Source organism: Sapajus apella, unplaced genomic scaffold, assembly GCF_009761245.1.
Source record: "Sapajus apella isolate SASKATOON/1434 unplaced genomic scaffold, GSC_monkey_1.0 scaffold16, whole genome shotgun sequence".
NCBI classification, from domain to species: Eukaryota; Metazoa; Chordata; class Mammalia; order Primates; family Cebidae; genus Sapajus; species Sapajus apella.
In genome coordinates, this window is record NW_022436956.1 from 28,905,863 (window position 1) to 28,924,631 (window position 18,769).

The following is an 18,769-nucleotide window of genomic DNA, read 5'->3' on the forward strand; positions in this document are numbered from 1 at the left end:
TGGGCTTTTATTTAATATTAAAATCCAGGGTCAGAATGACTCGTATTGGAAAGAACATGGACATTTAGTGGAACTAGTTTCTACTAGTTTTATGTTTTTAGGCATGTTACTTAATCTCTGAGCCTCAATTTGCTGTGTGAAAAAGTAATCTAATTAATACCAATCTTAAAGGATTATTATGAATGTGGATGAAATAATTGTATAAATTATTTATGATAAATCCTGATATCTTCTTTCTCATTACAGTACTAAACAACTATAAAAGTTCAGTTTCTAACCATTTATTTGCCTATCAATGTTTACCTGTCAAGAAAAATAAAAGTTTTCCTGTATTGTTCTCCAATTTATTGGTTTAAAGGTCCAATAACTTTTGCTGTGTGAGGTGGATGTAGATATTGAATTTAGATTGTTGTGATCATTATCAAAATTTTCCTGCATACATGCCCTTTCTTTTCAGTGTATTAACATGCTCAAGTTTCTCCCATCTGTAACAAAACAAAACAAAACAAAATAAAACAAAATTTCCTGGTATCTACCTGCTCCTCCAGCCCCTACTTTGATGAACATTTTTGTTTTTTGAGACAAACTCTTGGTCTGTTGCCCCCGCTGGAGTTCAGTGGTGCGATCTCAACTCACCGCAACCTCTGCCTCCTGGGTTCAAGTGATTCTCCTGCCTCAGCCTCCCGCGTAGCTCGGATTACAGGTGCCCACCACCATGCCTGGCTAATTTTTGTATTTTTAGTAGAGAGAGGGTTTCGCCATGTTGGCCAGAGTGGTCTGGAATTTCTTACCTCAGGTGATCCACCTGCCTCGGCCTCCCAAAGTGCTGGGATCACAGGCATGAGCCACTGCGCCGGGCTTTGATGAACTTTTTTTAAAAAATGTATATAAATTGTGCCCATTATTTCCGCTTAACTCCACTGTAATCTGTTCTCTCCTCACTCCACCCCTAAATCATCGGTGACTTTTTTTCCGTCTCCTTTTCATGATATAGGTGACAACTTCATACTTGAAACTCTCTTCCCTTAGTTTCTACTACTTCTCCTGGTTTTCCCGCATTTCTCTCATTCTTCTTTGTGAATTCTTCCTCTGCAATATATCTTGCTCACTTTGTGTCATTCACAAATTCTATTTTCCGCTATATTTTCAATCTATCTAGACCAGCACCGGGTTTGTAGCAAGTGCTTCACAAGTAATATGCACACATATTGATTGTGTATAGAACAAAAACACTGTGAAACAGGTATTCAGTATCTACCCACATCCTTTTCCCCATGTCTCCCCTGCTGGATAGCCTGGAGGTCAGGGTATCCAGCATTCTATTACTGCTTTAGAATGTTCCATGTTGATCAAATATCCCTGCCAACATCTATTATGCTAATCTTTGAGAGAACTTTTAGAAATCCAGAACAATCTAAAGTTATAGGAGATAATATATATTTTGATCCTCAGCATCTAACTTCCTCTAACACATAGAGGTATTTAAATATATATCTTTTAGTGGATGAAATCATAGAGCAATTCCAAGGGGCATCTAGGTGATCTGGACTGAGTCAACCAATTCTGTAATTATTTTAGACAGGTCATAGAGATGCCTTACATTACTGTTTTAGGTTATTGATGCCCCACCTCATCACTAGACTGGGGAATGAGACCAGGAGTAACATCTTGGCTACACTGTGACACTGAGAGGACACTCTGATCTTTTGCACAGCATTAACATATATCTATCAAACTAGTATAGACTGTTTTCAATCATATTATCTGTTTACGTGCTTTGCATGCCCTTTTGCATAGTATAAATACTTCATGGCTGTTCCTTTTATTTTTATTTATTTTGAAACAACCACTTACTCTGTCACCCAGGCTGGAGTGCAATGGCATGATCTTGGCCCACTGCAACCTCCGTCTCCTGGGCTCAAGTGATTATCCCACCTCAGCCCCCAGAGTAGCTGGGATTACAGGCATGAGTCACTGTACCCAGCCCCTGGCTATTCCTTTTAAACATATATTTTCATCATCATGAAGTTAGGGAGGCTGGCTCAAGTCTCCCACCAATTCTCTTTATTATTTCCTTTGATTCTGACACTCCAGATAAAACGAGACTTTGCAATGATAGCTCTTGTGTTCAACTTTGCTCTTATGCCCTAGGAATTATTAGAGAGCTTCTTCTCTTGTCCCTTCCCCCACTATTTTATAAGTGTAAACTTCTTGATTAATGTCATTTAAATGATTTGCTTTTCTGTTAAATTTCTTAGCAAATAAGCATTAACTTCCACTTATTTCACACATGGTATATGCTAAATTATGTTTTTTAATATTCTCAGCAAAACAACTAGATAGATTTAGTTTATCCCCATTTTACAGATGTTGAAAATAATAAAATATTAGAAGTTATTTGCCTCAAATATGTCACAAGTAAATGCTGAACCAGCATTAGAACTCAAGCCTGATTCTGATTACCTACTTTTTCTTTCATTTCTCATTGTTAAAAGAAAAGCTTTAGATATATAAAATTTAACAGAATTTGAGCAAAGAACCATTCATGAATCAGGTAGCATTCAAAATTGAAAGAGGTTCACAGAGCTCCACTCCAGCAGTGTGACCAGCAAGCATTTATAGGTTGAACATGGAAACAAAGTAGAGAAGTTACCTGATTGACTACAGCTAGGCATTTGCCTTATTTGTATATTGTCTGATGGAAGTTCCCTATTTGTAACCAATAGGCTGGTTGGCTGTTTGTGATTGGCTAAGGCTTGTTTTTGGTTTTTAAGTCAGTTACAATAAATGTTTCCAAGTTAAGTTTCAGTTCTCCTATATAAGAGGGCTGGTTACAGAGATAACCTCAGGCTAATGGCCACCTTATTTAACAACATTATATCATACTCTTGGGAAGATGTATGATTTTTATACAAGCAATTATAAAACACAAAATTTTATACAAGCAAATATATAAATACACAATTTCACATCTGTATATTTTATAAATATTAGAAAAGAAGAGAAAACATGTATAATTTTAAAAAACAGTCTTACAGGTGACTTATAAAGATGTCTTGTGAGGTGAAGAATTAGTCCTGGGCCATTAGCCATATATAATTGTCTTTATGCCTCACTCTAATTTGGAATACTCTTTTTCTATTCTAGGTCATATGTCATCAATGTTGTTAAGTCAACATTTGAACTGTTACGATAGTGAATTTCACATATAAGCTTGACTGGGCCATCTGGTGCCCAGACATTTGGTCAGATATTCTAAATCTGTCTGTGAGGATACTTCTGGATGAGATTAACATTTGAATCAGGAGCCCAAGTAAAGTAGATTTTCCTGTGTGGTGGGCCTTATCCAATCAAATGAAGAATTGAATAGAATAAAAGACTGAGTAATTGGAAATATCTCCTGCCTGTTTGAGTTGGGACATTCATGAGTCTTTTCCTGCCATTGGACTCAAATTTAAAAACTGACTCTTCTTGGGCCTACCAGATTTTGGACTGAAACTTAGCCGTGGTGGTTCTCAGGCCTTTGGACTTGTGCTGAAACTATACTGTCAGCTCACCTGGGTATCTAACTAACTGGTTGTAGATCTTGGGACTTCTTAGCTTCTGTTATCATGTAAGCTTATAATAAATCAATCTTGCACTCTCTCTCTTGATCACTCTCTCTGACCTCACACATATATATATCTTCATCCATTGTATTGGTTTTTTCTAGTTCCTTTTCCTTAGAAATAACATCTAAGCCTTTCATTATCTCTCTTCCTCCATGATATCCACTCTCATTTTTAATATGTCTCCCTATTCACAGTTACTCAGAATACCGTGTACAAAATTATTTCTACAAGTCACTTAGATTTCCAGCAGTACTGCCAATTACAACTTATTACTTTTTTCTGCACACATAGGCACATACACATTTCCACAAGCATACACATATTTACACAGGCACACTATTTTTCCACACACTATAATAGCTATCCAGTGGAACTTTCTGTGATGATGAGAATGTTTTATATTTGCTTTGCATAATACAGTAGTCACTAGGCAGATGTATTAATCTGACTTAATCAGAAAAACAGAACCAAAGGGATATATATATTACACACACACACACACACACGTATATGTATTTGTACTAGACATATGTATATGTATTTTTACTACAGAGGTATATGTATTTGTTTTATATATATATGAAACAAGCATACATAAATATATATGGAGAGATACAGAGAAACTATAAGGAATTAGCTCATGTGATCATGTGATTATGGAGGCTGAGAAGACCCAAGATTTGTAGTCAGCAAGCAGGAGACTTAGGAGAGCTGATGGCATAGTTCTAGTTTGAGTTCCAGCTTGAAGTCAGGCAGAGAGCAAGAGTTCCTTCTTACTCAGCCTTTAGTTCTATTGAGACCTTCAACACACAGGATAAGGCATATCTACATTGGGGAGGACAATTGCTTTACTCAGTCTACCAATTAAAATGTTAATCTCATCTGGAACACTCTCACAGATATACCGAGAAGTAATGTTTAACCAAAAATGTGGGCACCCTGTGGCCCAAACAAGTTGTCACTCATCATACCACATATGGCTGACCACTTAAATGTGGCTAGAGCAATGAAGGACCTGAATTTTTAATTGTATTTACTGACAAGTAATTTAAATAGCTACACGTGGCTCATGGTTACTGTATTGCACAGCACAACAGTAGATTGTCTTGGTCCTAGAATGGAGCTTTAATTGATGATGTAGGACAGCTTAGACTACTTCTCCAGTATCTAGCTTCCACCCAGGGCTCTTGGAGTACCTACTCAGGGAGAACCAAGCTTTATTCAAGAAGCTGAGCCACTCTGAGACTGTCATTCTGTGAAGAAGCTCCAGCTAGCCACTTGGAGAGGGTGTGTTAAGATCAGTGAGGATGAGCTTTTTTTCATGTTTGTTGAACAGATAAATGTCTTTTTTTGAGAAGTGTCTGTTCATATCTTTTGCCCACTTTTTGGTGGGGCTGTTTATTTTTTTCTCGCAAATTTGTTTAAGTTCCTTGTAGAGTCTGGGTATTAGACCTTTTTCAGATGGGTAGATTACAAAAATTTTCTCCCATTCTATAGGTTGCCTGTTCACTTTGATGATAGTTTCTTTTGCTCTGCAGAAGCTCTTTAGTTTAATTAGATCCCATTTGTCAATTTTGGCTTTCGTTGCAATTGCTTTTGGTGTTTTAGTCATGAAGTCTTTGCCCATGCCTATGTCCTGAATGGTATTGCCTAGGTTTTCTTCTAGGGTTTTTATGGTTTGGGGTTTTACAGTTAAGTCTTTAATTCATCTTGAGTTAATTTTTGTATAAGGTGTAAGGAAGGGGTCCAGTTTCAGTTTTCTGTGTATGGCTGGCTAGTTTTCCCAGCACTATTTATTAAATAGGGAATCCTTTCCCCATTGTTTGTTTTTGTCAGGTTTGTCAAAGATCAGATGGTTGTAGATGTGTGGCCACATGGTATATGATTTCACAAAAAATTGAATAAAGAAGCAGATATGAGAATCTAGTTGTCTTCTATTAAGCCAGATGCGTAAAGAGATTTGCAAAAAACGGTGTAACGCTTCTCAAGAAACCTTTTATTTGTTTTGGAAAATAGTTATTTTACAGTTATCCATTTATATGTTTTTGTAGTTATGTATAGTTATATATATATAGGTATGAATATGAAATGGATATATGTGAATATGTATAATACATATATTAGATATATTCAATATAATTATATGAAATTTATTCTTATTTTTAAATGAATGAATAAATATTTAAGTGTTCTCAGAAAAAAAACAATAAAAGGAGAAAGAGCCCCATCTGTTCAAGTGATCCCAGCTGAATCATAAGAAATGTGAATGAGGAAACCATACTGAACATGTAATACAGTCAGGCCTTCAGATGGCTTCAGCCACAGCTGCCATCTGCCTGTAGTTACATGAAAGCTTCCAAGCAAGAAGCATCATCTAAACCCACAGGACCATGAGAGATGATAAATTGTTGTCTTAAGCCACTAAGTTTTGGGATGATAACTGGAACAGAAACGTAGAATCAAGGTTTTCTATTTGTCTGGCTCCCCAAGTTCCCAATCTTCTGTTTCCCACTTCCTTGCTTTTGATGATACAACTTTTATGTTTAGAGCTGAATTTGCAGCTCAAGATAGTCACAATTATCTGATCTTTACCTATCTTGGATTTCTGACCTCATGTTTAAAAAAATATTTCTTAATTAAGATATATGCGGTTTTCCTTCCTACTTTTACATAGGCCAGTTTGGAAAAGTGCTTGCCTTTTTCTTCTTTACTAAAGCCATAATAAATTAATCTAACACTTTGATCTTTTTCAACCAATTATCTTGTAAAAGTCTAACCTTAGAAGCCATATAGTTTATGCTGCAAAATCAGCATTTTAACAGCTACTTTGCAACCAGAAGAGAATGGATTGAAAAAGTGAGGGATTGTGTTGGGTACATACTCAATAACTATGTTAGAAATAACATGTCTTATGTATAATAATAATATTAATCATGTAGTGAAATCCTATATAAGCTATTTATACAACTTGTACATTTTGCTATTTAACACAATTATATAGCCTTGAATGTTAGCACTTATAAAAAATATACTTTTTATTCCAATGAGGTCAACATTTATGAAAATTCAAAGGAATGTAGTATTAAACGTCAGGAAAACAAATGTTTAGAACAAGTTTTACTGTCTTACTATTTTTCTTAGTGACCATTTTTGTATATTTGACATCAAGAGGGCAAAATTTGGAGTCTGAAACTTGCATTAGGTTTCTACTACATCAGTGATTTTTTTTTTTAATTCTAGTTCTAAGGACATATGGAATTGGCTATGGATAATTCATATGCTTTCAATCAACGAAGCACCTGTAATGGAATTCCATCTGAGAAGAAAAACAACTTCCTTGTATCAGAAGATCATGGACAAAAAATCTTAAGTGTACTACAGAATTTTAGAGAACAAAATGTCTTTTATGATTTCAAAATAATTATGAAAGATGAAATAATCCCATGTCATCGTTGTGTGTTAGCAGCATGCAGTGACTTTTTCAGGTACTTTACCTTATCTATGCCTCAGATTTTCTGATTTGGATAACTAAGTTCTGTTTTATGCTACACACAGGAACATGCAACAGTCACTTCTAATTCTTAAAAAAAAAAAAAAGAAAAAAAAAACTAATTAGGCCAGGCATGGTGGCTCACACCTGTAATCCCAGCACCCTGGGAGGCTGAGGTGGGTGGATCACCTAAGGTCAGGAGTTAAAGACCAGCCTGGCCAATATGGTGAAACCCCATCTCTACTAAAAATGCAAGTAGCCAGGCACAGTGGCATGCACCTGTAATCCCAGCTATATGGGAGACTGAGGGCATGAGAATCACTTGAACTGGCTGAGGTTGCAGGTGATCTGAGATTGTGTCACTGCACTCCAGCCTGGGCAACAGAGCGGGACTCTGTCTCAAAACAAAAGAACAAAGAAAAACTAATTAGAACCAAGATTAATGATTTTTTAGTAGGAGATAATTTAAAACTACCTTTTATTTTAAAGTATAGGTCTTCCCAGGTCACCATTTCCCAAAGTTCTCTGGAACATTAATTATTTGAAATATTCTGGGACAAAACAAATTTTTTTTTGATGAGGTCAGGTTTTTTTGGGGGGAATCCCTGTATTGTATTATTTTAGAAAAAGCAGACAGGATAGGTTGAAAAAATGGAAGCAAAGTTTGAAGAAAATGACTTTGTGAGAAAAGTAAATTTCAGTCCTATATTGTATTCATGTATTATGGGGACAGGTGGCTCTAACTCAGAGGATTTAAAAATTTATCCTCTCCTTGGCAAAGATACCCTTATATTAGAGAAAAGTACTTCTTAGCTATAAAATATTTCTTGAAAGCACCCAACTTGTTCTAATTCTAAGCAACCTTCTGAATATAATTTGGTTTCCCATGTAGATCACCCTAAAGAGAATGTCCTAGTCATAACACTGCAGTAATCACTATGATGACAACAGTTTCTTTTTCTGCAAGGTTAAGGTTCAGACACATGACTTTGCAACTACTGTGTTAATTGTATCAAGAGAGTACTATCCTGGGAGGTGTCTTGATCATCAGACAGCCCCTTTTGATGAAACCCTGATCTTCATCCTCCCTGGTTATACAAGAAACTTAAATCCTAATTGCAATATTTTGCACTATGTTCATTTGTGGAAGCAATTTTAATATGAATTAAGCAGGGTTTAAATCTCCAATAAATAAATTTGATTTTAAAAAATAAGATTTAAGATATAGAAATACCAAGATGCATCTTTTATATGCAAGTTAATTTACACTGTTTTGAATCCTCACTTTAACCCTTATTTTTTTATCAGCATCTAATTAGACCTCACCCTTATTGCTTTCAGAGTAAATCTTACAAGCTAGATTTCATTCAGCAAACATTTATTGATATATACTTCCTGCTAAACACCTGTAGGGACTCTTGCTTTTTTTTTTTTTTTTTTGAGACGGAGTTTCGCTCTTGTTACCCTGGCTGGAGTGCAATGGCGCGATCTCGGCTCACCGCAACCTCCACCTCCTGGGTTCAGGCAATTCTCCTGCCTCAGCCTCCCGAGTAGCTGGGACTACAGGTGTGCGCCACCATGCCCAGCTAATTTTTGTATTTTTAGTAGAGACGGGGTTTCACCATGTTGAAAGGATGGTCTCGATCTCTTGACCTTGTGATCCACCCGCCTCGGCCTCCCAAAGTGCTGGGATTACAGGCTTGAGCCACCGCGCCCGGCCTGGGACTCTTGCTTTAAAATTGGGAGCAATGGCTTAGTACTGCAGCACAGTTTACTAGGGCCATGGAGGCTACAACAGTCTTGAAGTAGCTGTTTGCCTAATTCGACTACATGTCATCATCTGTTCTTTTTATTTCTTCTCTTGGGTAATCAAAGTTATTCTTTGAACTTCACTGGGGCCCTTACTGTCTTATACTCTGCCACTCTCATTTCTGCCAGTGTCTTCCCTCCTCTCTTATAACCTAGCTTTTCTTCCATGTAAGGCTTTTCTGCTCCCTTATCCTTCAGGTCCCCTCTTCATCATAGGAAGCTGTGTAGTACAATGGTTAAGTAGTTGGCCTCTTAATACATATGCCCTAAATCTAAATCCAAGCTCTGTCGTTTACTAGATATGTTTTATTAGGCAAGTTACTTAACCCCTTCAGGCCTCAGTTTCCTCATTTGTAAAAAAGTAGTATTATAAAACTAGGACTTAACTCACAGAATTACTATATTGCTTAAATGAAAAAATATATGAGTAATAATTAGCATAGTACCTACTACATTCAGTTAATATTAGCTGCAATGATTATTATTTCTAAACCTAGCAAAAAAATATAAATAATATGGTATAAACACACAGCTTGATTTCCCTGTAATATTTTCATGCTAATAAAATACTCTTATGTAGGCATTTGGATTTGTAGTCTTGCACTCTTCTTGATGTTATTTTTTAGTAAATTTATCTACACATAATTTTTGCTCATAGTTCTTTGTTCAGCTTACTGCTAGTTTTTTATAGGTCTGCTTTTACTTTTTAAAATTACTGTTAGACCAATGTATTTTTAAAGTTTTCTGCCTAGTTTAAATAACAAAAATATCAGATCCTTTATTATATATACTACTTTATTAAATGAGTATACAGTTCACATTAAAATATGTACATATGTAATAGAAATTTGGCAATTTACACTCTCCTATAATGCCACTAATTCAAAATATGATCAAACTCACTTAATAGAATATTGAAAATGTAAAAAGTGTCAGAAAAGTGCACAATACATGAAAATATCCCTCTTACAGTGTTTTTGGAAAAGAAAATTATTAAGATAGGAAGTCATTGGAGACAAGAAATTGAAAAGGAATCACACATTTCATATGTACTGTATGAGATGGTAAATTGGAGACAGATGTCAACTGAATAAGATGAATAAGGATGAAGTATACAAACATAATCTTAACATGTGTCTTCTCAAAGAAAATGTGGAAGCTGATAGTAAATAGCTATTTATAAAGTGATAAATAGCGTTGTAGGAAGGCATTTTGTCATCCTTTTTCTAAGAGATATTCCTTATTTGCAAGTCTCCTCATATTTTTCAGTTGGATGTTGTACTTTTTAAATAGATTTCATTAGCTTCTGCAGTACACTCTAATAAGTAAATTGGTTTTCCGTAGAATACTAGGAACACTGCTCAGAAAGACATGCTGGACAATACTGGCACAAATACAAATCATTGTTAAATCAGAACCAACAGTAAAATGGATTTTGTTCCATGCCTACACATTTCCAAATAATTTATATTTTTACCTAAACTGAGCCAAAGAAATCCCCAGTTCCTTAGATTCTGTCAGCTTTGCCATGTAGTGATAAAACAAAACTTATTATGAAGAACTTTCAAGCTGGTCTAATTATTCAGATTTGGGGACCTATCTCCATCTCTTAGTACCTATTACCAAACTGTTATTTTTTTTTCCACCTTTTTGCTTGATGTGGTACACTGTTTAAATTAGTTAGTTTTAGGAAATCACATTCTCTTTCCCTAAAAAACTATATAAAATGTCTTTTTAGACATGTATCTTATTTGGTGAATTTCCCCCACACAAATAGACTCATTGGAAACATCAGGTATCTCACTGTACTCTTTTCTGTTTCATTAATGTGAAATCGAAGATAAATTTGAAAGGGACTTTTAAATCGTAAGCCCTAAATAAGTACATTTTAAGTAATTTTAGTTATCACCAGCACAGTTGATACTAATTAATCCATAAATAAAGAAATTTGGCCATCAGCAAGATTTTGCCCTAAAAGTATTAATAATATATAAGAACAAATTAGTATACAAAATTTGAATCTTTTTATAGTATTTTTATTAGTTGCTATAGCTCAGCTATTATGTACATATTGTGTACTACAGGCATTTTATAATATGTTTGTTGGCAGATAAGAAATATGGTATATAATTCTAGATATTAAAATAATTAGGATGCAATTAAAATATGATTTTATAAATATATTTTAAGTCAAGAGTAAAGGGAAACTCTTTAAGGTAATATTGAAAATAATTATGGAATAAAATATCCCTGTTGTTTTTCTGTGTTCTTTATTTTTGCAGGGCTATGTTTGAAGTAAACATGAAAGAAAGAGATGATGGAAGTGTTACCATTACTAATTTGTCCTCCAAAGCAGTAAAAGCATTTCTCGATTATGCCTATACAGGAAAAACAAAAATAACAGATGATAATGTGGAAATGTTCTTCCAGTTGTCATCATTTCTTCAAGTTTCCTTCCTATCCAAAGCTTGCAGTGACTTTTTAATAAAAAGTATTAATCTTGTCAATTGTTTACAGTTATTATCTATATCAGATAGCTATGGCTCCACCAGTTTGTTTGATCATGCATTACACTTTGTACAACATCACTTTTCTTTACTATTTAAATCCAGTGATTTCTTAGAGATGAATTTTGGAGTACTACAAAAATGTCTGGAATCAGATGAATTAAATGTTCCTGAAGAAGAAATGGTACTGAAAATTGTCCTTAGTTGGACTAAACATAACTTAGAATCAAGGCAAAACTATCTGCCTCATTTGATTAAAAAAGTAAGATTACATCAGTTATCTGAGGAGACACTTCAAGACTGTCTGTTCAATGAAGAGAATTTACTCAAAAGCACAAACTGTTTTGACATAATCATGGATGCAATTAAGTGTGTGCAAGGTTCTGGTGGACTCTTCCCTGATGCTCGACCATCTACAACTGAAAAATATATATTCATTCACAAAACTGAGGAAAATGGAGAAAATCAATATACATTTTGCTACAATATTAAAACTGATTCATGGAAAATACTGCCGCAATCACACCTGATTGATTTGCCAGGATCTAGTCTTTCTAGTTACGGAGAGAAAATATTCTTGACAGGTGGTTGCAAAGGGAAATGCTGTAGAACGGTTCGACTACATATTGGCGAGTCATATCATGATGCCACTGATCAAACCTGGTGCTACTGTCCAGTTAAAAATGATTTCTTCTTGGTATCAACTATGAAAACACCAAGAACCATGCATACATCAGTTATGGCTCTTGATAGATTATATGTTATAGGTGGAAAAACTAGAGGATCCCGGGACATTAAAAGTCTCTTAGATGTTGAATCTTACAATCCTCTTTCCAAAGAATGGATATCTGTTAGCCCATTACCCAGAGGCATATACTATCCAGAAGCAAGTGCATGCCAAAATGTAATTTATGTTCTTGGATCAGAAGTAGAGATTACAGATGCTTTTAACCCATCGCTTGATTGCTTTTTTAAATACAATGCTACAACTGATCAGTGGTCTGAACTAGTAGCAGAGTTTGGGCAATTTTTTCATGCAACATTAATTAAAGCTGTCCCAGTAAACTGTACACTGTATATATGTGACCTTTCCACCTATAAAGTTTATAGTTTTTGTCCAGACACTTGTGTTTGGAAAGGTGAAGGATCTTTTGAGTGTGCAGGCTTTAATGCAGGTGCAATTGGAATTGAAGATAAAATTTATATATTAGGTGGTGATTATGCACCAGATGAAATCACAGATGAAGTGCAGGTCTACCATAGCAACAGGTCTGAGTGGGAAGAAGTTTCACCAATGCCGAGAGCCTTAACAGAATTTTACTGCCAGGTGATTCAGTTTAATAAATACAGAGACCCATGGTTTCCCAATCTATGTGCTTGAACATTCTAAAACAATTCCAGTTCTAGTAACCTAAAGTAAATTCGTTAACCAAAATGATAGGTAAAAAGGTCTATACATCTTAATGAAATAAAATGTTCCTGCTTTCAGTTACTATGTATGCACACTATATATGAATAAACTGTTTCTAAAAACTTAAAGTACAAAATACATTTTACCAAAAATTATATTGAATATAACCTTGCAGAATCCAAAATACTTAGCATTTTCTCATGAAACTACAAATCATGGACTTTGACACTTTGATTTTTAAAGTACTCTGTCCATAAAAGATTTGTACTATTTAAATGGGAGAAATCTCTTGAGAGAGTAAAAATGAATTACTTACACTGTATCTTATGTGAAGTAAAAAATAAGAGGTGAAAAACTTGTTACTGTAGGTATAAGAGTTGTTGAATTCCTATCATTTGTGATGATTGGTTAACTTGTTTTAGGTACCTTTTTTACCCTTTTTAAGTTCAGAAATATATTTTCCCAGCTTTATAAACTGTATACTAAACATAGTCCAACTTTTTTTAATGACTCATTTTTTCATTAAAAGCATAATGTACCATCTTATAATGCCATTACCAGTTACTTAAATGCTTTTTAAAATGCTGATTCTATTAGTTTTCAGGATCAGTTGGTTTCAGTTTCTGGCAGTCTCTCTCATATTCTGGTTCAATCTTAGTAAATTAACATTCTGGATTTGATTAGTAGTTCTAAGTTACACCTGGCCTGAGTTTACGTTAACATGTAATCCTCAAGGGGAAAATTTTTGGATTCTGGGATGGTAGTACTAAAATACTTTTTATGTATCATTGCTAGATTCCAGCTTAAATGAGGATATGGAAAATTGACCTCTAATTAAGTGGTTCATTATAATTGCATTTCTTAAACTTTGTCCAAATTGACCTACGTAAAACATTTCAGGATTTAAATTAGTACCAAATCAATTTTCTGTGTTGATGTATATCAACTATAAAGCATCATGTTGGTTTGCTACTGAAGTAAATTATTTTTAGTGAATTACTTTCTAAATTAAAAAAAAAAAAAAAAAAAAGGGCTAGGCTTTTGGTATTGATAGTAGGATTCACAACCTGCATCCGTGTAGATGTTTGATCTTTACCTGAAACAATGAAAAAGTATTGTCATTGTTTTCAGGTAGGTGATTCTGCCTTCTAAGAGTGTATGTTTCTTTAATCAGTTTAAAAGATAAAGGCATTTTAGGTTTTAAGACCCCTGCTTTACATCTCAGGTAATGTGTATATTGTATTTCTCTTGAACCAAATGTAGTTTTCTACACTCAGTTGTAAATGTTAATCTTTGCCAAATGTGCATATTCTTTAAAACTCTGTCTCTAAGTAGAAATATACCTAAATGAAGATTTTGTTATTTTACCATATAAATTTATGCAACCATAAGTTCCAAATGTATTTTTCAAAATGGAATGAAATATTAAAGTACATTTTCATGCAGTTTAAAAATCAAGGACTGTTTCTGATTAGAAGACAGGCGCATAAAGAGTTTTCTGTAAAATTGGTGGCCTTCTTATCTAAGCACATGAATAGTTGGCTCTGCACTTTGTGTATTTAAAAAAATGGAAAATTCAGTGGAGCTTTTGTTTATGTGTGTGGCTTTGAAAACAAATTATTTGAGAAAGACCATAACACAGTGAGTAACCTATATGTGGATTTACTGAACTGTTAATTTAAGCATATATATTAATAGAGTATGTTTAAAATAAATATTGTTTTAATCACTGACTTTAGGAATTGTTCATCTATTTCAGAAAGGAGACACCCAAAATCGAATCCCTTTTTGATATTGTTTCATCATTGCATCATCTTCTTGATTTCCACTACTGCTCTGATTGGCCTTTGCTTTATGCTAATATTTCCAGAAACATTCTTGTTATCAAGGCCTAGGTGGCTCTCTCTGCATTTGATATAATACATTTTTCTAATGCAAAAGGTTTTCTGCCTTCTTTTTTTTTTAATAATTGCTGTGGGTTACTTTTTAATCATTTTCACTGATTGCCATCCCTTCCTTCACATCTGTACCTTTGTTCTATCCACCAATTATCACTGCAAGAAAAAGACTCTGTCTATCAAAAAACCTCCAACTCTTTATTTTCTTTTTTCCTGGTCACCATAGCAATCGGTGCTAGACTCCTCTCCACTAACTCATCTCCTTTTGGATTTTGCCTTTCCTTATAAAGGTCGCACTTTCATTTGGTCTATATGCCTTATAGGAAAATGGTTTGTGTCTTCTAAGTCCTCAAGGAACTCAACCACACAGGAACAATGACTGAACTCTGGTTATATCTTCTGGTCTTGTTAATGACTGTGGCTTCACTGTCTAAGAACCGTATATATTATTCTGGCCTCACACTTCTTTCTGGATTTCTGACATGCAAATCTCATTGATCCCTCAAGTCTATTCTCAGTACCTCCAGAAGGAGCTATTTTTTCTGTCTGTAAGGTTAGGTAAGAGAAAATACCATCCTTTAATGGGCTCTTCCTTTAGTCTTTTTAAGTCTATTTTCCTTTCATTATATCCTTCAGCCAATGCTACAATGTAAGAGACAAAATAATTATGCTCATTATTCAGATTGCTATCATTCCTGTGGAAAAATTCTATTTAACATTTCTAAAGCCATTATCGTTTGTCTTGCTCCACTACATTTGCATTATGCATGCAAAAATATTTTAATATTGTAATGTCTTCTAAAATTGAAAGTAGATATATGGCATTATTAAATACAAAAAAGAGTATATTTAACACATGAGATCAATTCAAAGTTAATGGACATTCCTAAAATGTGGAGTGCCTTTTGTTCATCTACACCCTTTGCGACTAAGTAGTGTGGGGAATATTTGCATAATCAAACAAAGTTAACTACATTCCCATAATTGGCCCTGGTTTGGGGAGTGAAGGAGGTCGTTATTACAGCAATATTCATTATGTGCTACCCTTGAAAGCTAGATTAGTATTCAGTAGTGACCGCATGCTGGAATATGATTCCATATTTCTCAGAAACCAAGAGGAGCAATTGAGTATATGTTCAGTGTGCTTATTAGCTCAAGGTATATCATTTGAAAATCAGAATTAAGCACAGAGGGATACATCTGTTTACATTTTGAGATTTGAATGCAATAAATATTATAATATAATGATTAAGTAGTTGAATAATTTTACTTTACAATCATCATGCTCAGTTTAATTGGATCTAGTGTTGTGGAAACTCTTATTGAGAATTGAAAGTATAAATCTCAAAAATGTTATCTGAGGGGGCAGCTCTAAACGGCAATCTAAACACAAAGGCTGAAAATTATAGGGATCATATTTCTGTCCACTTTATAAAGTCATACTTTAGAATGAGACCACTTACCAAAAACTGTGGCATAGGGAAGATCATTAGATCAATAATTTCCTATATGAATTAGCATGACCAAAGATTTCTACATTCTACTTATAAATCTCACTCACCATCATTCTGATATATGTTTTCTCCTCCAACATATTTAACATTTTAGGCATTGTGAATAAGTTGATTTCAGTGGTTCTTGATACCCAAATTTTTTCCATAGGAGCTGAGGCTTAAAACTACACTATTTTTGGAACTATCTTATTCAAGAGAATTTTTTTTCTAATTAGAAAAAGTTTGTAAATGGTACTGACATTTATAGTGAGCTGCTAGTTGGGAGTTTTCCTTTGATTTGCCATAGATGCATGTTCATTTCATAATGAGTAAAAACTGAAAGATCAGTACCTACAATTTTCTTCTGAATTATTATTTTTCTGCATAGTATTTATATGGCAAATATTGTGATTTTAGTTAAATATATAATTTGAAAGAATATGTCTTAAACATCTAGATGTGTTTATAAAATATACTTGATGACTGATGCTTGATCAAATTTAATATCAAAAGGGGGAATTCAATCACAGGAAAATACTATTATACGTTTACCAAAAGAAAGCTCTTCTAAATCATAGACTCATTCAAATTTGAAAATAACCTTGGAAGCTAATGCAGCTTGCCAACCTGATATAGAAATTTCCTTTAAATTCTAAAACATCCTGACATGCAATTTTTTTTTCAGTTCCTAAATTGATGTTTTCAGTGGTTAAGAATCACTATCTCCATGATTGAAGTTTTAATAGAAAATTCTTGCTAACACTGAAAACAACTCTGCCTTCCTGTAATAACTTCCAGCCCTTGGTCTTAGGTTGCTCTCTTCACATGCCAGTCATTTAAGCGTTTGAACCAGTACCATGTCTTCCATTCCTCCAAAATCAAGGCCTCATTTTTATTTTTGTTCTAATGCTTGGCACTTTAACATCTCCCACAATAGCTGGTGTTATGTATCTTCTTGCCCAGTTATCTACCTAGCTCTATTGCTTTTATGGTGGATGGAGCCTGACCAGTATCACAGAATCTGTTTCATGTATGGACCTTGCCTCCCTGTCTATTCTCAGTGTGCTGGATAATTCAGACATATCATCTCCTCATTTAGCTCTTTAAGTCTTACATATCCCATTTGGACTACAGCCTTGCTGTGTCTCCCTTCTCCAACTCATGCCCATCAACATAATCGCAACCATATTTTCTGGGAGAGGAATTATGAAGCCAAATTTTAGTAAGTCAAACAATTTGTCTTTCGATATGGTTTGAAGACTTTTAAAAACACTAAAGAAAACTCCAGAAAGTATACAAAGAATAGAAACCAAACACAACCTTGGTGGTAAAGAAGAGGACAATTTGCTCACAAATCAATACTGACCAGCCTTATGATAACAGCAATCTAAATTTGGAGATTCATTTGTGCAGTTAGTTCATTTGGATAGAACATGATATTTACATAAAACAATGCCATAATTAAATAGGTCTATGAGTCAGATAGTTTTGTTCATTTCACTAACTGGCATGCCCAACGATAAAGGTCTAACTAGCTCAACAAATTATGCTGTTGGTCTCAAGGGTAACAAGATTGCTGAAATAACTCAGAGTATAGTCTTCTGCTAATGAGTATCATATTGTAGCATAAATATTTCTTTATATGTCTGTCTGCCTCGTTTAACTGGTAACTTTCAGGGATAGGGACATATCTTCAGCATTTCTGGGCCCAGCAGTTGGCAGAGTGCCTGTAATATAATAAAGCTTCCAATAAACTGATATTATATTGAGCCAACATGTGAAGCAAGATATATTTTAGTTGTTTCTAAATCAATTTGGTATATCTGTATATTTTTTGACTTATTTTCACATGCAAAAGAAATTATTTTACATTTTAGAATGTTACCACATTGTACTTTAATTTATTAATGTATGTGTTAATTCATTTTGTAATATTAATCTTGCTTATGTTCAAAGTCTCTGAAAAAATTGGTTTAGATAGTTTATGCAACTTTAGTTTTTGCAGTAAAATAAATGGAAAAGTTAATCAAACGCATTTTTTTTAGAGTGAAATTGCATTATACAAGTGCACTGCCCACCTTTGGAGAGCATGTATATATTATAGTTGACTATATAGTTGGATCTTGAAAGTGAAATTATAGATTCAGAGTCATTTATTCACTTAATTTTTTAATGCTTGGGGAGTATTTATTTTCAGTTAATTCTCATATTTAATTCTATGTTTCTTTTCAAAGGCAGTAATGGATAAAACAACGACTACAAATTTCCTATTTATCCTACAATAGTATAATAGCGTCAATGACCTTTTTCCCATTCAGGCAGGGGAATAGTGCCCAAAGCTATTTACATTGCACACACAGCTTACTTTATTTCTCTGTTAGTGGAATGTGGGGTTTTGCATATGCTGTGAGAACTAAAATTAGCATTTTTGAGGTCCATGTTAACCATATGAACATGTAGTAAAACATTTCAATTCTATAAAATAATTAAAAATGTATCTCAGAAAAAATATATATTGTCTGTATTTATTGTTATTACAAATAAAAGAGG

At 34.1% G+C, this 18,769-nt stretch overlaps 2 protein-coding genes across 3 annotated transcripts in view; one reads left to right on the plus strand and one right to left on the minus strand.

The window, feature by feature from the left end:
• The window catches only part of KBTBD3 (kelch repeat and BTB domain containing 3), a 29,989-nt gene extending 12,505 nt beyond the window's left edge, over positions 1-17,484 (plus strand). The window contains exons 2-3 of one of the 2 annotated variants that reach the window (XM_032285702.1): positions 6,852-7,096; positions 11,193-16,124. In XM_032285702.1, the coding sequence (XP_032141593.1) occupies positions 6,864-7,096; positions 11,193-12,798 (1,839 nt within the window). In that variant the 5' untranslated portion in view covers positions 6,852-6,863 and the 3' untranslated portion in view covers positions 12,799-16,124. Of the gene's footprint in view, positions 1-6,851; positions 7,097-11,192 lie in introns of both variants that reach the window. The other variant, XM_032285703.1, reaches the window with a different exon arrangement.
• Positions 1-18,769, minus strand: part of AASDHPPT (aminoadipate-semialdehyde dehydrogenase-phosphopantetheinyl transferase) — a 75,524-nt gene that overhangs the window by 34,175 nt on the left and 22,580 nt on the right. The window lies entirely within an intron of this gene.